The sequence below is a fragment of the Podarcis bocagei genome (assembly GCF_964188305.1).
Source record: "Podarcis bocagei genome assembly, chromosome: 15".
Taxonomy (NCBI): domain Eukaryota; kingdom Metazoa; phylum Chordata; class Lepidosauria; order Squamata; family Lacertidae; genus Podarcis; species Podarcis bocagei.
Window position 1 is genome coordinate 42064926 of NC_138141.1, and position 21858 is coordinate 42086783.

The window sequence follows — 21858 nt, forward strand, 5'->3', positions numbered from 1 at the left end:
AAGGGGCAGTTGCTCTCTTTCGCGCGCGCTGACGTCACTCGCCACACGTAAAACGGCGCAAGCGGCGTAGCGCCATCTGTCGGCCCGCACGCGCCGTGGTAGAAATTTTACTTCTATTCTCAGGCTAGAATGATATATCTCGACAGTTCTCTACGTCGTTGCTATTTTCCCCCCCTTTTTTCTTTGTAGCGAGCATGCGCACAGCACGTCGTGCTCCACACCACGCGGACGCCGCGCATGCGTACGGTCCGGCAGCCGGCGCACGCGCGCTGACGCAGCTGCTGTGCCCTACTTTACCGGTTGTCCCCTTTTCACCACCAATTTTCCCGCCTAAGCCAGCGACCGAAGGGGAGCATGCGCAGAAATGCTAGCAGGACGGGGTCGAAGGTGCTGTGACAGTTGGTACAGGTGGTCAATGGATGAGGTGCAGCTGTGGAAGGGTGAGGCTACGCGCGTGCGCCTTGAGGGAGAGAAGGGTGTTAAATGGGGGAGGGGGATAAATGGGAAAAGGCGGGAAATTATGAGGTGAAACGCGCGCACAGATTTAATTTATAGGGTTTTTTTAAAAAATAATAATGCTTGTGTGTATTTGCCTGTAACTACATATGTATAAAACCATGTTCATTAATTCTCTGTTTTAAAAATATTATATATTTTTAGTTTTATTTATTATTAATCTGTTCCTATGAAACATCCTGAAGGTGTTTTTAATATAGCAGTACCTTGATCTATTAATATTACTAGTTTCAATATTTAGCCAATATGTGGCACAGCACAATCTGATGGATCTTTACTCAGAAGTAGGTGCCACTGAACTCAGTAAGGGAGGCATAGATGTTTTGGGACTACAACTCCCACCATCCCTGACCACTGGTCCTGTTAGCTAGGGATTATGGGAGTTGTAGCCTCAAAACATTTGAAGGGCCGAGCTTGCCTATGCCTGCAGTAGGGCATTCCCCATTGTAGGTATCTTTAGGATTGCAGCCTTAATATTTGCATGGTATACACCATGCCTTTCAAGCATATGGCTTTCCCCAACAAATCATGGAAACTGTAGTTCTGCACCCCCACAGAGCAATAATTTCCAGCATTATTAACATACTATAGTCCCTAGTATTCTTTTGGAGAAGCTGTTCTTTACATGTATGGTTGTGTATGCAGCCGTCGATAATAGGCTACAATATTTGAATACTTTTTAACTTTGGTAGACTTATGACAAGGCTACTCTTGTGCTGCACATCCTTGATTTCAGTTAACGCACAAGCGAGTCTACATTGAATTGCAGCCTAGCAGTGCACTTCCAAACATGGCTACTCAAATGTCAGTCCTACTGAGTTTAATGGGGCTTCCTCCCAGGGACATGAACATAGGATTACAGTCTTAACAGCTAGACATGATTTGTTTGTAGGATTGAGGCTAAACTAGAGGAGAATGTCTATCATCACAATACAACTTGGTCAGTGCGGCAACCAGATCGGTCGCGAGGTGTTTGATACCATCTGCACAGACTTCCGCAGTACACATGGCTTGTGCTCCAAAAAGGAAAACGAGTCCTTCCAGGCAGCCTGCAAAGAGCGGTTCTTCAGCGAGGAGAAACCCAGTGGTATGACACATACATAACTTTATTTGTATGTTCAAACAATGTTCAAGGCAGCTTACAGCATGAAAATAATACATAACCACAACATAGCAAAAATAGTCATAAACAATAAAACAAAACATTAAAAAATACACAACCAAACTGAACAGTTTCCACATAAATGTCCAAGTATCTAAAATAAAGATACAAAAATCAACAGCAACAACTTTCCACACCAGCAAAAGGCCCTAGCCCAAGAGTCTGTTCAGCAACCTCAGCTTTTTTTGTAGCTGGAGTCAGTCCGGGCCCCACCCTCCCAGGCCAGGTGGAAAAGGCCTTCAAGGCAGGGAGCAGGTCTTCCAGGACTCTCAGCCAAGACTGACTGACACCGAGAATATGCAAATCCTTCTCGCCCCACACCAATCAAGAGGGCAAATCAACAACCAGAAATGCACCCACTTTGGCTGTGTGGAATTCTGCATATGATTGGATATTGTAATATCTCAGGGTGTTGCTCCAGGTGAAAGGTTGCACCCTTGTTGCCATTCCACACTTAAAACAAAAAACGAAGAAGCCTGGAAAAGCAATTTTGGTACAGGGGCAAAAGCTAGCCTCTGCACTACAGTGGTACCTCTGGTTGTGCACAGGATCCGTTCTGGAGCTTTGGTCGGATCCTGAGGAATTCACAGCCGGAGGTGCCTGGTCTGTGTGGTGCGATAGAGCGCTTCTGCACATGCGGCAAAACCCGGAAAAATACTTCCAGGTTTTCCGCGTGCGTAACCTGAAGGATACGCAACCAGAGGTGTGCGTATCCAGAGCTACCACTGTATTGCAAAAATGAATAACATTGGGAAGGGCCATAGCTTAATAGCAGAGCAACAGCTTTGATTGTGGAAAGTCAGGTTGAGACCCTAGCCTGAAAGCCTAGAGAGCTGTTGCCAGTAAGTGTAGACAATACTGAACAAGATGGACCAGCAGTCTGATTTGATAAAAGGCAGCTTCCTGTGTTCTTTTTTTTAAGTCACAAATTAGCACCTGGGGAATTGTGCTGCTTGTCCTTGGCATCGCCGAAGTTGTCCAGTAGGTGTCAGTGGCATTCACACAGCCGCCTTCCATCAATAACAATGGGTACATTATTTGGGTGCCACCTTGATGGATCCCAAGTCTACATCATTTGACTTTTATTTTATTCCTTATTAGTGCTGGCTGCCCGGGCTGTCCTGGTTGACATGGAACCTAAAGTGATTGGTCAGACTTTATCAACGGCTTCAAGGTCTGGTACCTGGAACTATGACCATCGGTCCCACTTTTGTCAAAAGCAAGGGTCAGGAAACAATTGGGCAAATGGGTATGTTTGGTTTTATCAGTGGTGCCAAAGAAATGTATCTCTGGATTGCTAACATTTATAATGCAGCTACAAAACGCTCCAAGCTCCTTTTTGTTCTCTTCCCCACCCCAATTTGTGCCACAGCTACTGCGTTCATGGGCCCAAGCACAAAGAAACAATCATGAACTTGGTACAGAAGGAAGCTGAGAAATGTGACCGGCTAAGTGGATTCCTGACGGTTATGAGCATGGCGGGTGGGACAGGATCGGGTCTGGGGACGTTTGTGACAGAAAGCCTGAAAGACACCTATCCCACCTCATTCCTGTTAAACCACGTTATCTGGCCCTACAGAACTGGAGAGGTGAATGCCGTAGCTCTGTGATGGTGGGGGTTGAACCTGGATTTGAAGCATGTGCTCTTTCATAGGACTATCAGATGCTGCCTTATGCTGTGTCATCTGGCTCAGTATTGTGTGCATTGACTGGCAGCAGCTCCCTAAGGTTTCAAATAAGGGGCCTCTCCCATTCCTTCCTGTAGAATGGTGCTGGAGATTGAACTTGCGACCATCTTAATGCAAATCAATTGCTCTACCATTGAGCTATAGAGATGGAGAAACTGTTGATGAAGAGGAAAGTAGGGTGTTGGCATCCTAGGAGCACTATTCACTGCAGTTTTCTGCAACCTCCTGTATGCATGTCATGCGCTCTGCTTACCCTCCACAAAGCAGTGGTGGTTGGTGCCCATTGGACTGGTAGGGCAAAAGGCAGAGAAGCCAACAGTAGATGGAGCCAGAGCCAATGCCAACTACAGTGGTACCTTGGTTCTCGAACATAATCTGTTCTGGAAGTCCGTTTGACTTCCAAAATGTTTGAAAACCAAGGTGCAGCTTCCAATTGGCGCAGGCGCCCCAGAAACAATAGCCCACAGCCGCATCGGATGTTCGGCTTCTGAAAAGCATTTGAAAACTGGAACACTTCTGGGTTTTCGGCATTTGGGAGCCGAAATGTTCGAGTACCAAAGCGTTCGAGAACCAAGTTTCCACTCTAGTTTTGACCTCACTGCTGAGCTCTACAAAGGCAATAATGAGACTAGGGAGGAGGAAGATGGCAGCCAGTGCCACTCCCTGGGCTGGAGGCAAGTAAGAAGGCAAGCAGGTGGGAACTGGCTGAGTTCAGACTCAAGTTTGTGGGGCAGTGCCCCATTTGCTGTAATAGACCAACCTCAGTTGCCCCACGGACAGCAAATCTGGTGAGATCATCTCCATGTGGAAAACTGTAACATCCACGCCCTGTTTTCCCCTGCATTTCCAGGTTATTGTTCAAAACTACAACTCTGTCCTGACCCTCTCACACTTGTATCAGTCTTCGGATGCCCTCCTGGTTCATGAGAACGATGCCATCCACAAGATCTGTGCTCAGCTAATGAACATAAAGCAGATATCTTTTCAGGATGTAAATCGAGTCATCGCCCATCAGCTGGGGAGCGTCTTCCAGCCGGCTTACTCCTCTGAAAGTGCCGCTCACTACAGCAGAAGCCCCCTAGGTATCTGGTGTTAACTGAAGTTCTAGAGCTGTCCTCCTGCTCTTGAGGTTTTTACTGGATTGCAAAGTAGTCCATATAAGTTACACTAGCCTACAAACATTCTCATTAGTCTGTCAAGTATCCATCCATGTTATACATGCTAAGATAAATGAAAAGGCCATTTTGTAAACTCATCAGACCAGAGACCTTATCTTTCCAGAGAAAAACAAAGTAGATGTTCAACATGAGCAAATGCAGTTCTCTCTCAGACACACGTTAAACCTTCATTTCTGTCTTGTCTCCTCCTTAGGAGATCTAATGGAAGCTCTAGTCCCCCACCCTGAGTTCAAGATGCTAGGTCTCCGGAACATTCCTCAGATGTCCGAAAACTCCCTTGCCTACAGCACCTTTGCGTGGCCTGGGCTTCTGAAGCACCTGAGGCAAATGCTCATTGCAAATGCCAAAATGGAGGAAGGTAAGTACTGCAGGTGAACTGCAGCTGAAGCAGGTTGAACAATGTATACCCAGAGTCGCATATGGGCAGGAGGTGGTCCTTAAGACCAGGTCTTGACTAAAATTCAGTAGGGCTGCCAGGAATTAAATAGAATTGGGGTTTTTTTTGGGGGGGGATTCTGGCCTAAAATTGCCTTCCCTGCTATAAACTGGAGTAGGAAATCTCAGGACTGCAGGATCGTACTCCTTTGCACAGGGCACATTCCTCATCAGCCCTGCTGTGTGCCGTCTGGCTGGACTCCCAAGTGTTGAGACATTCCTGTTCACTTTTCTGTTTGCAGGGATTGATTGGCAAGTGAGGCCTCCAGTGCCTGGACTCCCTGCATCAGAAAAACACTCTCTAAACAGGACAGCTCGTTTTAACACCTCCATCGCCAACCTGGTTACATTGCGAGGAAAAGACGTACAAAGCACGGATCTAGGTGAGAAATAGTTGCAGGATGGCTGCAATAGAAGATTCCTCTTTTAGGTAATGACACTGGGAGGGAGTTTTACGATAACCACAAAGAATGTCCTATCTCTTACATTTGCCTGAATACACAGTGTATAGTGCATCACTGCTCTTGAGCTTCTTGAATGGGATGGGACAGAAGTGGAATAAATTAGTGACTGATGTTTTTTTAACACCTTCTTGATTATTGTAGGAGGATTCCAAGAGCCTGCCTTGTATACTTCCTGGCTAAACGCTCAAGATGCCTTGACCATCTGGAAGACACCAAGAGCTTTTAATAAATACGAGAAGTCTGCTTCTTTGGTCAGCAACAGCCAGTTTTTGCTGAAGCCTGTGGACAGCATAGTGGGGAAGGCCTGGAAAATGTTTGCTTCAAAGTAAGTGGGAGAAGACAGGTTGTCATCTCAGACTTTGCTGTGTGCACAGGGCATGGAGTAAGTGGAAGTAAATAAACTAAACCAGAGGGAGAGATGGGAAGCAGGAGTACTTCCTCCTTCAGTTCTGTTTGAGAAAGGAACTTATTTTGGTTCCTTCTCTCCCTGAACCGTTTCCATCCCAACTGGCCATTATAAGAATTTGGAAAGTTCTTGTTTTTCTCTTCCCTCTCCTCTTTTTTCCTTTTGTGTTAAGTTTTTTAGATAGTAAGCTTAAAGTAAGTACTTTTTTATTGATTTGTAATTACTTTTTAAGTGATTCATATGCTGCTCTAGGTGTACATTCGGCTGAAGAGTTTGGTAAAAATGCTATAGATAATTGAAATCTGTGGAGCAAAGTTAGTCTTGACTAACTGAACTTCTGCTGCTTTCAATGCAATTTTGTCGCAGCTGATTTTAGCTGGATTGGTGCCCCTTGCTCACCAAAACCTCTTGTTCATTCCACACACAGGGCTTACGTGCACCAGTACACAAAGTTTGGGATTGAAGAGGAAGACTTTATGGACTGTTTCACAACTCTGGAACAAGTCATTGCTAGCTACACCAACCTCTGATTTTCAAATTCATCCTTGGCCAGGAGGGGGCAGCATTAGCTGTGCAGATCTAAGATCCTGGCAAGAACCCTTAAAACTGGGAAATCTTGTGAAGAATTGAATGTAGCAGGAGGACTCTTTACATGCCGTCCCAGGCAAGTGCATCACTCCAGCCATCTTTCAAAGACGGGAGCTTTCCATGCAAACAGTTGCTTCTGAGGGAGTTCTAGCATTCAGTGGGGGATGTAGATTGATAACACACATTCATTTCATCCCTTTCCCAGCATAAAGACTTTGTACAATCTAAATTGCATGTGTTTTGTATATAAAGTAATTTTATTTTCTGATGATATTGTCTATATGTCATGTACTCATTCTTTGTACCTCACATTCTGTAAGTTGCTCTGGCACCTTACAAGAGGCTGTGTCATTTTATCCCTCCAGCAGCCACATGGGGTAGGTTAGGTTGAGAGATGATAACTGACCTTGCTTTGTGGCTGAAGTTGGAATCTTAACGCTTGTCCCCTGTGCAATTTTTAACACCTCCACTACACCCGCATCTCAAGATGTGCGAGGGCCAGATTTTGGTTTGTGAGTCTGTTTGTTTAAGTTACTAGTTGTGATAGAGAGACAGGTTGGGGATAAGGAGATCCTGCTGACTTCTGCAGTTAAAAGGACCTTCATACACACTTGTGGATGTTTTCACACATGCACTCTTTAAAGAGTTTGCAACATTTGAACACACAGCACTACAAGTGGTGTCCACAGTGGTACATTAATTACCTTGTCCTTACCTGATCAGAAGTTGTGTGCAATAACTCATCTGTATGCAGAAAAGTTTGTAGGCTATGCGTTTAAAAATAAACCACAAGATGGTGCTGTTGTTCAGCCTGACACCAGGCTGGGTCTACCTGACACCAAGGAATCTCCACATTTCCCAACTCATACAGGAAGCAAGCAAGCTGTGGCTGTCCAGGTGACATTGGAGTCCCAACTCCCATCTTGGGTGACCGTTGGCTCTACTGACTTAGGCTGATGGGACTTGGAAGGCCAACACCTGAAGGGTCAGAACTTGCCCACCCCTGAATTACATGGTGCAAGTTTGTTGTTTAGTCGTGTCCGACTCTTTGTGACCCCATGGACCAGAGCTCGCCAGGCACTTCTGTCTTCCACTGCCTCCTGCAGTTTGGTCAAACATGCTGGTAGCTTCGAGAACACTATCCAACCATCTCGTCCTCTGTCGTCCCCTTCTGCTTGTGCCCTCCATCTTTTCCAACACCAGGGTCTTTTCCAGGGAGTCTTCTCATGAGGTGGCCAAAGTATTGGAGCCTCAGTTTCAGGATCTGTCCTTCCAGTGAGCACTCAGGGCTGATTTCCTTCAGAATGGATAGGTTTGATCTTCTTGCAGTCCATGGGACTCTCAAGAGTCTCCTCCAACGGTGCAAGTTAGGGTTGTCATACAGTGGTGCCTCGCAAGACGAAAAGAATCCGTTCTGTGATTCTCTTCGTCTAGCGGTTTTTTCGTCTTGCGAAGCAAGCCCATTGACGGATTAGCGCTATTAGCGGCTTTTAGCGGCTTATCTGCTGATCGGATCAGCTGATAAGCGGCTTAGCGGCTTAGAAAAAGGGGGGGGAGAAAAAAAACCAGCAGGAACTCGCAAGACATTGTCGTCTTGCAAAGCAAGCCCATAGGAAATTCGTTTTGCGAAGCACCTCCAAAACGGAAAACTCTTTCGTCTAGCGAGTTTTTTGTCTTGCGGGGCACCACTGTATTTTGAAGAGCAAAAAAAGAGGACACATTTGCCAACTTCTACTTTTAACTATGGATCACTATGACAACACTCATTTTACAAACTCATGAAAAAGGGCATATCCTGGAAAAAGAGGACACATGGCAACCCTAGAAGTCTGGGTGGGGAAATTGGTCCTCCAGGTGCTGTCAGGACTACAACTCCCATCAGCCTCTGTAGTGGTGTCCCGCAGTATCTGAAGGGTTGCAGGTTCCTGGCCACTAAAGGAAGTGATTCCACCCTGATGCTACATTTGGTGCCTGCTAAATATTTGCACAGCAGCACCTTCTCTACTATGCGGTGCTCCAGGTGTTCTGGACTGCAACTCCAAATCATCCCCGATCATTGACCACGCTGACAGGAGTGGTAGTTTGCCAACCTGGTGCCCTCCAGATGTTGCTGAATGCTGATACAGTACATACCCATCAGTATTTTTCTGGCACTTTGAAGAGCAATGCCTTGTAAAAGGTCCTTGCCCTGAGGAGTTTACAATACACATTTCAACCAGGAGGAGGTAAAGGCAGCAGGAGGGTGCAAGAAGAAAAAAGGCTGCCGGAAAAGGGTGTTAATGTGCACAAATGCAGTTGGGTGTTAATGGGGAGTGGTGGGTGGACTGAGGACTTAAGGTGAATGCTTTGGGGAAAATAAGGATTTTTAGGAGGGATTTGAAGGAAGAGAGGTGGGTCTTAGGCCACATTAACACACCATATTTTTAAAGCACTATGATACCACCTTAAACTGCCATGGCTTCCCCCAAAGAATTCTGGGAGCTGCAGTTTCTTAAGGGTGCTGAGAGGAGTTAGGAGATTTTTATTCGCCCCCAGAGCTATTTAAGAATCAGTCCTTCACAGGGAACTCTGAAAATTGTGCATCTTCATTTGAGCTACAACGTTCCAAGTTGAATCATAGCACTTTAAATGTATAGGGGAAGCGGGTGGCACTGTGGGTTAAACCACAGAGCCTAGGACTTGCCAATCAGAAGGTCGGCTGTTCGAATCCCCGCAACGGGGTGAGCTCCCATTGCTCAGTCCCTGCTCCTGCCAACCTAGCAGTTTGAAAGCACATCAAAGTGCAAGTAGATAAATAGGTACCGCTCCAGCGGGAAGGTAAACGGCGTTTCCGTGCGCTCCTCTGGTTCGCCAGAAGCGGCTTAGTCATGCTGGCCACATGACCCGGAAGCTGTATGCCAGCTCCCTCGGCCAATAAAGCGAGATGAGCACCGCAACCCCAGAGTCGGTCACGGCTGGACCTAATGGTCAGGGGCCCTTTACCTTACAGCTAAGGAATGAAGTTTTGTGCTTGCTTTAGGAAAATAACTTTGTAGTTCTGTTCTCACCTCCAGAGATGTACTGGTAGACCATCCCAATCTACTTCCAAAGTAAAACACAGGACAGCGATCAAGGGGTAAAAGTGTGTGTGGTTAAGAACCATTGTTTTGTGTTCGCTTCCGTCTCTTTTCCAAGTAGCCTGGCACTTTGACTGATGAAAGCCGCGCCCTGGGAGCAGCTGTTTACTCTTCTGGGGGAAAGGGTACCTCCGTTCTGCTGAGTCACAGATCCAAATGACGAACTTATTATGCCATTAGGAAAATGACCTGAGGGGTGGGAGGGAGGGAGGGAGGGGAGCTGGATAGGCAGCAGTACCTGAATTTAAAGCAAAAAATATGGGATGGGAAGCAAAAACCTCTTAAGAGATGAATGCAAGTTAGTAACATCTTTGGTGGAACCGTGACACAGAGCCTTTGGGATAGCATGGTGGAATCACTATAGGGAAGATATGTGGGGCATCTAATTCTTTACTATTTACACTGAGATGCAATGTGGCTCTTCAGGGTTTCAAGGCAGGGGACACTCCCAGCCCTACTTGGTCATACTAGGGATTGAAAATGAGATGTTCTGCACACAAAGCAGGTGGGTGGACTAGATGACCCCTGGGGCCCCTTCCAACTCTAGAATTCTATGATTCTGTATACTGGGAGGGCCAAAGGTTCCCCACACCTGGCCAACAATGGCAGTGGCTCTCCAGGAGATACATGGGATGGAACTTGGGACCTTCTGCATGCAAATCAGATGCTCTACTACCGAGCTACATGTAGCTGATTATAGTTATACTGCAGCTCCATAAAGCAACATATTTTTATTTATTTAATGGACTCCTAGCCTACCTTTTGAGGGGGTATACCCCTCCCGACGTCAAATAAATAAAACACGTTGAAATCCAACAATTTAAACTAGCAGTAAAAACAATCAACACTCCGCAGAGTAATGGTTTTTAAACAGCCACAAAAAGCACTAGAAAGCTGATTGAATTCTTAAAAAAAAAAAAATTGAAAAAATATTTATCTTAACTGCAAGGCCATAAAAAGCTACCCCAGTTTAACACCCACCTGCCCCACGGCTGTTAAAAGCTGCAGGAAACCTGCATGCCCACCCACATGAAAAATTTAAGCTGGTAGGCCACTCTTCTATCTCAAGCAATATTCCTGTTGTCACTAGAGAAGCCTATAAAAACACCTGCAAGGTCACTGTGAACCATTCCAAATCAGCACCTGTTACTCAAAAGGGGGAAAACAGCCCCGCCTCAGATTAGCACTGACCTGGAGTTTTGTTGCTTTTTTTATTGCTCAGAAATTTGCATAAAAACCGGCCTCTGTTTTCTCTCTGTGAATTATCTCTTCCTGTGACTCATTCCCCACCTAGAGTTTCTCCTGCTCATGGCTGCCTCTCCCCAGTTCTTTCTACATGAGGGGGGCACAGGCCTGGGCTGATGAAGGAAGCTAAAGAAAGAAAAGAGAGAGAGAGAAACTGGTTCATATGCAAACAACCAAGAATGCATAAGAAGTGACTGGGTCAATGGCCCACCTAGTCAGTCCAGCATCCTGTTTCTCACAGTGAGCGACCAGATGCCTCACTGCCTCTTAACCATCGAGGCAGAGCATGACCATCTTGGCTGGTAGGCACTGAGAGCTTATCCTCCACGAATTTGTCCAATCCTTCTGCAGAAGTGACTTCCATTGTTTAACTATGCACGTTTCCTCTCTCTGCTCTCCTCTCAGCAGCTATTCCTCCTCTGGTCACTGCTGTCAATACGTAACCTGTTTGATGGTCTCCAGGCCCTGCGATCAAGGGATTCCTGTAAAAGTCAATGGCACCAGCCTTCGAGTCACATTTGCAAACTTCCTTGTAATGCAGAGTTGGTCTACCAATACATGTAGACATGTCCAAGGCAGTGCAGATGTTGCTGAGACAGGACTGCACAGTCCATGCTGGATATGTGAGTTTGGCAGAGCGCATATTTGTTTGAGACTCTGTCCTGCATGTGATACCCAAAAACTTCCTGGTGGAGCGCATGTGTTCCTGTATCAGTCTCTACAGCCACAGCAGGCGCTGTAACTCAACTCTCCAATTATTTTCTTCACCTCCAAAGGAACACTCATCCATTGTCTCCAGAGAAAGACGGATGCCAACAAGCATGAAGACTTTATTTTAACTGTCCTAAATCTTCAGCTCCGTTGGATTTTCATGAGTGTTATGAGAGACAGTGCTATTTTTCTAGAAAAAGAGGTGCCAGAACTCACCAGCAACACCTCCCTCTTTCTCTTACAATGGCAATGGCGCCCAGCTGAGAGATGCTGGAACTGAGCCTTGGAGAGGGAGAGCTTTTCTCTACCTACTTACTCCATGACACGCCATGCATAATTTTATAAACTTCTATCAGATCACCTCTCACTTGCTAAAAAGGTCCCGAATGCTGCAAGCTTTCCTCATCGTGGAGTTGCTCCATACTCGTGACAATGTTGGTTACCATTTTCTGAATATTTCCCAACTTTACAACAGCAAGTTCCTAAGTCTTCATTGGCTGCAAAGATATGCTTGGAAATGTATGGGACGCGACATGCCCGTTATCAGTCAATATATCAGAAGCCAGAAAGGTGGCTAAACAAGATTAAGTGCAACAGAGGTTCAAGTAGTTGCCTCTTCTCCGTGATATAATTGCTCCCAGGCTCCAAAGTAATGGGGGGGGGGGGGAATAAAAATAAATTGCAAGCAAATTGCTTTAAAAACAACCAAACAGGCAAAATTATTGGAAAAATAAGAAAATTGACGCAAATTTGCTTGAATTATACAGGTCATAGAGTTCAGGCTTTTGTTGCTTAGAAATTAGGCGTGCTGGGTGCAACATTTTAATTGATGCCAGGCCCTATATTTCGTGATCAAAGCCTTTTCTTTCAGCAATGCCCTGGGGGGGCATAAAAAATTCCTTCTCACCTGACAATTCCCCAACTCTGAGGTGTGTCTCCTGAGGGCAATTACGAAAGCACCATGGAGTGAACAAGTTTCACCTTTCTCCGTCTCCTTTCAGCCCCAAAGGGAACATTCTCAGTTTATCACCCTAGAGATAGTGGGTTGTTGGGGAAAGAGGGGGAAAAGCACACATTTATATTCCTCAAGAGATTGGGGGCGGGGGGGGGGGGAGAGCGAGAAAAGCCAGATCTCTTACGCAAGGGAACGGGCTCTTAATGTCTAAACAGGGCGGGAAAGTGACGTTATCGGAAGAGGGATGGTGACCTTTGGAGCAGAGCGAAGAACGTAACTCAAGGCATTTAGAAATGGGCCATCGATTCGTGCAAAGGTCACTGTTTGCGTTGAAAGACATGGCCTGCCTGACCGTTTTGTCATCTCGATCCCTACAAATTTGCTTACACTGTTAGCCCACCCTCTCACCAAACCCCTTGTGTTCAAGTGTTTGGGAGCATTCCCAGTTTATACATGTGTTTGGTGCCCCAGAGAGCTGCAAAAACAGTGACCACCAGGCAATGTCGGCTACAACCGAAAGGGAATGTTGTGCAAATGTGTGCCTATTGGAAACAACATTCTCCTCCTGCCACAGCATCATTATTATTTTTTGCCTCAGTTGAAACTTGTCAGTCAAGTGTGGAGAGGATAATATATATATTTTTTAAAAGTATATCTACTCATTTGAATCCGCAGATCTTCAGATTGAGGCGTGTTCTCTTGACAGTCCTTATAACAGTAAATATCTATAAAGTTGGGTACTGTAAGGTTACGAGATCTTGAATCAGGGCCCTTGTTTCCATCAATATCTAACTCCATTCTCATTTTTAAAAAAGGTTTGGGAAAAGCAAAATCCACACACAAAAGGTTTCTCTGAGGATAAAATGTCTGTATGTACTTTATGTATATACAGTGCTTTTTGTGTGACCGTACTCGCCAATATGGAGTAGTCAATGGCAGCCATTTTGTTCTGGAACCCATGACACTTTGAGTAAAATATGAGGACCGGCACCTTGGGTTTTTTTAAAACCTTATCTATATCTGAGTGTGTGGAAAAGGTACCTGTCTATCTTTTTAAAATCATTTACAAGCTGCTTATTTATTTTTTAAAAACACACCCTTCAGATATGACTTTAAGTTCCTCAGAGGAAAGTGCATGTAAATGTTATAAATGGATAAATTAATAAACATTTGTGTTTAAAGAAATATATGCCTTTACTCCAGAACTGAGCACATCAGTTTGTACACCATGGTGCTTCTTTTCACCACAGAACTTTTATAAGAAGGAAATCTGAGGTGATTTTATGTGCTAACACAAAGGCCACACTGGCTTCATGGCTCGCAAGGGATTCTGGTGGGGGGCAGGAGTCACTTTATGACCTTTGTTGAGGAGAAAATATGGGATATATGTCACACACATTCAAGCAGTTCGAAAGACCAGCACCAAAATGTGAACTTTTCTAGACATAAGCCACACGGTTTGCCACAAATGAGCGTAAATGCAGGCGATAATGATGTCTTTCTCAAGCCCACAGGTGACCGAGTCCTAAACACATTCATAGATGGTGGGAAATTTAGCCAGGAGGAGGGGAAATTTCTGAGGTAAAACTGTGCTTCTAGTTCTTCTTATCAGTAGCGGTTTCAAAACAGTCTGAAGAAAAGCCCTTCCCTTCTTGAATCCTCAAAAACTCAATCACCAACTTCTGACTAGCAGTGCAAACCTGCATGTGTTTACTCAGATTTAAGTCTTGCTTAATTCAATTATTTCTCTTTTACCCTTTCTTCTGCTGCCCTGATTTAGATTGTAAGCTGCTTGCAGACAGGGACCTACCCGTCTGTTCAACACATGGATTTTTTTGATTGCTTGTTGGGGCAAAACAAATTCTGCAATGCTCCATATCACATGCACATGGATGCAGATATCCAACTGGAGTCATCTTCCACAGTATGGTGGACCTAGGATGAGGACTTTATCTCTGCTGCTTAATTTTGCTGCTTTAAAGCTCATAATATCTGCCCAGATAGCCTTAAACCTATATCTGGAAGCAAGCCCCTGCCACCATATAAAGCGGGAAATGTGACCAAGAAAATAAATTAGGACAGACTGAACACAGCTATTGCCTTCAGGGCTCTTGTAGGAGGGGACACAAGTGTCTGCAGGAGAAACCTGTGGGACCATCCCCATTTCCCTCCTCAGTTTGAATCAATTTCAGCTTACCCCACAGGTTCATATTGTACCAGAGTGAGCTGTTAAAAATGGGGTGCTTTACATTTCCTTTGGAAGCCCTTAGACCCCAGTCATGGAGGATGGCAATCTGCACTTACACAGTGAAGGAAATGTATTTTTCACATGCCCTGGAGCATTTTCATTATCTTCTAAAATTCCACATAGTTTCAGGACTAAGCTTCGCTACTGTGATACCATTTAAGCCAGGGGGCAGCAACCTTTATCAGCTGTGGGCCGGTCCACTGTCCCTCAGACCATGTACTGGGCCAGACTATATTTTGGGAAAAATAATAATAAAAATGAACGAATTCCTACGCCCCACAAATAACCCAGAGATACATTTAAAATAAAAGCACACATTCTACTCGTGTAAAAACACCAGGCAGGCCCTATAAATAACTCAGAGATGCATTTTAAATAAAAGGACACAATCTACTCATGTAAAAACACGCTGATTCCCAGACAGTCCACGGGCCGGATTGAGAAGACGATTGGACCACATACGGCCCACGGGCCTTAGGTTGCCTACCCCGATATAAGCCTTGAACAAAATGGTAATTGCTTAAAAAAAAACACCAGTCACACAGTTCAATCCAATCCACGTTACACTAGCTTTGAGTCTTGTGGATTTCAACGTATTATCTAGTAAAAGTCAAGCTGGTGCCAAATACAAGTTTCCTTATGATTCACAATTACCTGGAACCCTCAATTTATGCACAAAAAGCAGATCACTCTCTTACACACACACACACACACACACACACACACACACACACACACACGGTATTCATAAACAAGCATAAGGCAGACACACAAAGATTCTCAATTTACAGAGCCACAATCTAAATGTGCTTGAAATGAATCAATCTTACCACCAAAAATTAATTTTCTCTCTTTTTTTTATTTGACCAACCAGCAAAGCATTTATTTGCATTTAATAAGTTTTGAAAATCTTTCATCTTTTTACTTGGTCATTAAGTATCGGAGAAGCATCCTTCGCCCACCCAACCCTCAATCAGAAAGAGGCACAATAACCCAATATAGCATCAAACAAGATCTATACATTTTGCAGAATCTAGCAGAACTATCTATCTTATCTGCACACAAATATACAAATGTTATACTGGCTATTCTAGAAGGTGCTGGACTCTAAAGAGCTTGGATAAAGAATGGTATACAAGAATCTTCCTGGAGGCTTGCTATATTATGAGCTGTAAAAGGGGAAGGGAAGGTATTTATTGTTGCTAACAATGTAAGTGAAGCCTTAAATTTGAAATGGCTTATCTGAGTTAATTATCTCAGTCCCATGATTTCATCGCTTTGTTCTGTGCCATCAACCCCTGCTTCATGAGACCATGTGCCAAGGTGCTGTTCCTCCTCTAGAGTTAGCTGATCCTATGTGATTCCTGAGCTACATGTGGTTTCACTCTTTAAATAAGGGGGGGAAATCCTGCTACGTGATCAAAACTGACAGCTCAAGGCAATCCAGGTATAATAAACTCAAAGAGTAAGCAAAACTGAGAATAGGACATGTGGGAAATGCAAGATGGTGTAAAATGACCACGTAAAAACTATTCAACCCGCTGCGATTTCCTGACCCAGGCCAGAATGACAATTTATACCAAGCAAACAATGTCTTCCTGAACAATGGCACAGATGGGGAGAGCCTGTGGCCCTCCATGTTGTTGGACTACATCTCCCATCATTCCTGACCCCAGAACCATGCTGCCTGCTGGAAGCTGAAGTCCAGCAATGTCTGTAGGGTCACAGGACCATCTCTGGATTGGCAGCAGAGCAGGAAAGGACAAGATTCATGTATCTGCTGTTAGCTGTTTTCCTCTCATGCAAATTCCTCCTACCCAGGCCTTTTCCCTCCCTGAGGTGGGCAGAAATCAGACTGGTGTGTGTGCTCTAGGAAGCTTTAAATCTATCGCTTTCCCCCTGCTGTTATTTGGCATATATGAGGCTGAGATTCTGTGTGTTTTGGCATAACATCTAGTTCTGGCCTCAAAAGTACCAAAGACGTAAAACAAAATGCATTAAAGCAATGAGGCGTTAAAAGGTATTCATTGTCCTTTTGTTTTGGTTTTAAAGTCTGGTTTATTGAAAGAACCAAGGCATGAAATAAGACAGATAAAAACCAACACATCAAAATTACCATATTAAGATTTCCTTCAAAATAGGCATGGTATGAAAATAATATCGCTACATGCTGTTAACTATTACTAGCACACGTTGAACACAGGCCAAATGGATTGAATGGTGATTCTTAAAGAAAATGACTGCTGGATTTTGGTTGGTGGTCTTAGAACAGGGGGGAGGCTGGGTGGCATTTCAACCAAGACAAGGTGGAAAGCCAAAGTGTTTCATGAGCCTGGTGGTAGATGAGGCCATCCTTGTAGCTAATGCTATTTCTGCAGCACTGATTGCATAGTTCTCAACAGCCAACCCCCCAGAGGGATACAGAGAGCTGCATCTCTTTGCAAACAAACCTTAAAACCAGTGGCTTAGATCCAAAATGTGGTGGCACACAGAAATGCACACTTCCCCATGTCATGATCTGTTCTGGATCCTCATGTCTGCATTTTTCAGGGAGTGTGGTGGGGCTGCAATTGGGAAGGCAATTTGGGGGGGGGGGGAGTCCTGAGCCCTCTTCAAGCATTCTAAATATTAATTAAGCAAACATGCAACCTCTTTATTTTGGAGGGAATGGCGCCTCCTTTACTCATCAGAGGCTCCCTGTGCTTTTTAACATTTTGATTTCTGAATGGCTCTTCAAGTTTGGGAGGTTCCTTGCTTCAGAAGTTAGCCCTCCGAGGAATTGGAAGGCAAAAAGAACAGTGACGTGGAGGAGAGCTAGCGTGATATCCACTGCCTCAATCTCACATGTTTACTTAAACAATATTTACAATTCCTGAGGAGGGATCTTGTTATGTTAGCAGAGCTCCATTTCATTCACGAAGCGGAAGTCAGGTCGGTAAGCCTTCTGGCTGAATTCAATTGAGCATGAAATGCCTCCCATGCCTTTGAGCGGAGAAAGGGTTTCTTTCCCTCCCTCCCACTTTGCTAAAAAGCCTTTGGGAAATTGTACCACACCCTCCAGTCACCCCAGCTCTTTGACTACTCTGAAAACATACCTGCAAAAAACCCACCTTGTCCCAAACATGTCCCAGGATACCGGTGACTACCTTGAAGGAGGAAGGTTTTTATTCATTACTAGAAGCTTGGTGTTGCTTGGGAACTTGATGAAAGCAAAAAAACAAAAACCCAGTGAAGTTTTGAAACCAGTGGTTAACATCAGTGAAGTTTAGAAAGGTTCAGCCTGCCACCTTGATTCAAAATGGTGTTCAGTTGTATCAAAGCACACAAAAACCTGCTCCTTGATCTTAGGAACCATCATGTAAAATTTGTTCACAGTATCTTAAGAGGGATCCAAATGCAGAGTGAACAAAGTACTCTCTAAAACATTTGGCAGATTCAAAGTACACCTTTCATTTAAACCTATCCTTTAGAAAACCTCAGACACTTCAATAAGTAAAGACAAAAAGACACCGGTGGGTATTTGTTTGACAAAGAGCTTGGAGATGGATGAATACAGTCAAGATGAAAGATACCAAAATGTCAGACAGCCTACCGACTGTTGTTGCCATGACATCCAACAGTCAACATCAGTCTGATAAGCTATCCAACAGAAAGGTACAAGGCCATGGAGGTATCACGACGGTAGGCAGACGAGCGGGAGTGATCACAACACATGACACACATACACCAAGCACAATCCACACCTTGACAAAAACGGTTAAACGCAGATGTGCAAGAAGAACGAGCTGGTATTCAAAGGTGATTGCACAGGTACGGCCTTTGTCCCAAAGAGAGCCAACTAAAGTCAACCATAATAGGACAGTCACTCTGAAACCTAGCGATGACACCCTGAAAAGGGAAAACAGGTTTCCTGGCATGGTTTGAGAAATAACGTACAAGGTCTTATATTTTGTCCCAGGAAACCCTCTTAATTTTTAAGGCAAACCAGTGATAGGCTTTTCTGTCTTATTCTACATCACAGGAATTCAGGAAGCTGCTTTCTACCGAGCTAGACCATTGGGTCAATTTAGAGTCGTATTGTCTATTGGCTCTCCAGCATTTTACATGGATATTTTCCTCCTGGAAATGCCAGGGATTGAACCCAGGGCCTTCTGCATGCCAAAAGCATGTTCTACCACGGAGCTATATGGTCCTTCCTCCAAGAGAAGAGAAAATGTGTGAATTAAGGGCCCTGGGGAAGCTTGAAAAATAAACGAAACTGAAGGCACACGGAACAATCAGAGGCCTGTCTCTGCCTTGCAATGTTGGGAAAGGGGAGGCACAGCATTACCTCTGCATTCAAGCCAAAATAGGGTGGGCAGTCATCTAGGAGGGGGATACCTCTTTAAGGGGCCCCACCTGATATTTAGGGGAACTATCAATGTCTCCTGCTTTATAGGAAACTGAGGAAGCTGCCTGATATTGCCCAAGGCCCTTGGCCCACCTAGCTTAGGACTGTCTAAAACGGGGACAGGAGACCTGTGGCCCTCCAGATTCTGCTGAACTAGCAACTCCCATCATTCCTGACCCTTGAGCCATGTTGGCTGGGGACGATGGGAGCTGGAGTCCAATAACTTATGGAGAGTCACAAGTTCCCTCGTCCATGCAGATTGGCAGGAGTTCCCAGGATATTCAGGCAAGGGCTTTTCCCAAGTGCTAGCTGGAGATGATGTACTCAGCCTCTAAGCAACAGTGCCTACTTACGCAAAGGGAGCAGAGGCGATTTATTGGGTTGTGGCAAAAAGTGTTGCATTTTCTGCAGGCGTTAAAGCAAAAGCAAAACACAATATACACACTTGTAACTTCTGTTTAAGAAAAAGGCATTTAAAAAGATATTTGAATGGTTGTTTATTCCAGTCACCCTTCTTGCACCTTGCAAGACACCTTCCTGTGCATTTCCTAACGATGCTATGCAAAACATCGCAAGTTAACCGTTTTTAAAAAAGAAACACAAACAAACCCAACACAACGGGCTACTTGTCAGTTAAATAAATAAAATTAACCAAACCGTGTCAAGGTCCCAACACTTTTCTATTTCCTTGAGTGAGAAGTTCTTGCGGGAGGGGAGAAATCAAAGAACAAAGAGCTCCAGAGGTTCAGAGAGACTCTGGAGGGAGATAAAACTTTGCAAAATAAAATGAAGGTGAAAACAGGAATACAAAAGGGTAAAGAGGAGGAGGGGAAGGAAGAGCTTTAAAAGACCAAGACAAGAAGGTCTGGAATGATCCAAGGTGATTTTATATATATTTCTTCTGTTATCATCTTAACGTCATTCTAAATATACAGATTTTTTTTCTTTTTAATGGAAAAAAGAAAAGAGAACTCCAGCAGCAGATGGCACCAGTGTCTCTGCTCAGAACCATTATGAAGTTAAAAAAATCTGAGATTCCACCCACCCCACCCAACATGTAATGGAGAACCTTTGAAGAACCCAGATGTTAGCACGAGGGTCATGCAAGTCTGCTAGCCAATCTAAGACTATTTATTCAATGTTAAGACTGGGATGGACATGTGACCATCTCAGGGGAGAAGATGGAGCTACCAACTTTGGACTTTTTAATATTTTTTTTAGAAAAAACTTAGTGGCAAGCTGGGTCTATAAGTTACAGTTGTGCTGCCTGTTAAAAAAAGAAAAATCTGTGATATTGGGCTGTATTCAAGTAATTTTTACTCAGTTAGGTCCATTGAAGGTTAATGGATCCATGTTAATAAGTTCAATGGACTGTATTCAACCATGTCCAAAGTCCTGGTCATTAGTTTCACTGAGTCTGAGTAGGACTAGGATGGAATACCACCCAGTGGGTCTACTTTGAGGATGAATGTTAGATATAATCCACTGGAAATATAAATTTAAAATAGGAGGCAATGTTCTCCCCTTATATTCCAACTTGGATGAAATAAACAGAAGCATGTACATTACCTTTACAAATGGCAATCAATGAGAAATGTTTACTAATCGGCAGAGTTACTTTGAAAAATAATAATAAAAAACACCCCACAACCCTCTCACCCACCCTCCAATTTCAAATAATGCCGATTTTGATTTTTTTTTTTTTAATGCGAGGCTGGTCATCCCAATTAAATTTGGGGTCCGTCTCCCTCTTCCCCGGAGCTCATTTGGTTTTCTCCTCAGAGGACATCTGCTGGAGACGCTTAGCATAGCTCTGAGCCATCGAGTTTATAATGGACAGGATGAAATAGCACACCATGACGATAACCAACTTTTCAAACATCCACGACAGCCAGTTTTCGCTCTGCAGATGAAGAAAAAAGCAGAGAGGGAGAGAAAGAGAGAAAGGCAGGAGAGAATCCAGGTTAGAATACACAGATAAAAAATTTGCTTGGACTGACAGGGAATGGTTAACTTCTCCCCCACTTCCAAAAATGCCCACCTAGCTCACTTAAGGGCTTTCAAGTTTCTGACTTATTTGCCATAGAGCCCGAGAAGAGTTCTGGGGGATACTACATGCAGACACAGGCCAAATTTGCTGGGTCTTCTCTATTGCCCCGGGGGAAATCCAGAATTGGCCCTATATAGCTCAGGGGCGGAGGACCTGTTTTGCCAGTGGAAGTTTCAAATTCTCTGCATCTCTGGTCAAAAGGGCTCAGGGAAGGAGGGCAAGTCACTGCCAGGTAGGGTAGTTAAGAAGCCTGACCTGGTCCAAGGCTGCTTCCTACGTTCCCTACAAGACTTGAGTCCCACAATGCAGGGGTAGATCAGCAAAAGGAGTGAGTCCTTCAGGGAAGGCTAACTGAAGAAGGCCCAAAGAGCTTCTGAGGAAGGGCTCCAGGGCAGAGAATCTGCTTTGCACACAGAAGGACCCAGATTCAATTCCTGGTGCCTCCAGGTAAGGCTCAGAAACACTCCTGCCTGAAAGCCTCTAGTGAGTCGCTGTTGTTGGCCAGTGTACTGAGCTAGGTGGAACAAAGATCCAACTCTGGTTTAAAGCAGCCCGATGCTGGCTCAGACGATTTTTAATCTATCTAGCTGAGCATTGTCTGCAGGGGGAAGGCAATCGCATTGCCCATCACTCCATGCTTTGAATTGGGTGGGGACCCTGGACTTTACTGCATGCAAATGCCAAGTCTGTTCAAAAGCTACTGGCA

The 21858-nt window shown here is 44.5% G+C and overlaps 2 protein-coding genes and 1 long non-coding RNA gene across 7 annotated transcripts in view; 1 reads left to right on the top strand and 2 right to left on the bottom strand.

The window, feature by feature from the left end:
- The first annotated feature begins 215 nt into the window (after positions 1 to 215).
- Positions 216 to 6708, top strand: TUBD1 (tubulin delta 1). 2 transcript variants are annotated; one of them, XM_081172158.1, is made up of 9 exons: positions 216 to 440; positions 1409 to 1603; positions 2780 to 2927; positions 3051 to 3267; positions 4217 to 4448; positions 4738 to 4902; positions 5222 to 5362; positions 5585 to 5768; positions 6277 to 6708. In XM_081172158.1, exons 2-9 carry the CDS (start codon positions 1432 to 1434, stop codon positions 6377 to 6379), a joined length of 1362 nt encoding a protein of 453 aa, XP_081028284.1. In that variant the 5' UTR covers positions 216 to 440; positions 1409 to 1431; the 3' UTR covers positions 6380 to 6708. The 2 variants fall into 2 exon arrangements, with proteins under 2 accessions (XP_081028284.1, XP_081028285.1); XM_081172159.1 differs by lacking the exons at positions 2780 to 2927; positions 3051 to 3267 and having other exon boundaries at positions 223 to 440.
- Positions 6709 to 8157: 1449 nt separating this feature from the next.
- On the bottom strand, positions 8158 to 14295 carry LOC308574416. The gene is made up of 2 exons (XR_014002487.1): positions 10745 to 14295; positions 8158 to 8625 (listed from the first exon to the last, which is right to left on the bottom strand). It is a non-coding gene; the product is annotated as an uncharacterized lncRNA (long non-coding RNA).
- Positions 14296 to 19582: 5287 nt separating this feature from the next.
- VMP1 (vacuole membrane protein 1) overlaps positions 19583 to 21858 on the bottom strand; it is a 109523-nt gene continuing 107247 nt past the window's right edge. For all 4 annotated transcript variants that reach the window (XM_081172172.1, XM_081172175.1, XM_081172174.1 and 1 more), the window contains exon 12: positions 19583 to 21005. In XM_081172172.1, coding sequence (XP_081028298.1) covers positions 20865 to 21005 — 141 coding nt within the window. In that variant the 3' untranslated portion in view covers positions 19583 to 20864. The remainder of the gene's footprint in view (positions 21006 to 21858) is intronic.

Excerpts from the sequence above, each read along its gene's own strand:
- TUBD1 (XM_081172158.1), top strand. The coding sequence starts at position 1,432 with ATGTCTATCATCACAATACAACTTGGTCAGTGCGGCAACCAGATCGGT. Across the intron at positions 2,928-3,050 it reads GGAAACAATTGGGCAAATGG|CTACTGCGTTCATGGGCCCA; the intron begins GTATGTTTGGTT and ends TTTGTGCCACAG. Across the intron at positions 5,769-6,276 it reads TGGAAAATGTTTGCTTCAAA|GGCTTACGTGCACCAGTACA; the intron begins GTAAGTGGGAGA and ends TTCCACACACAG.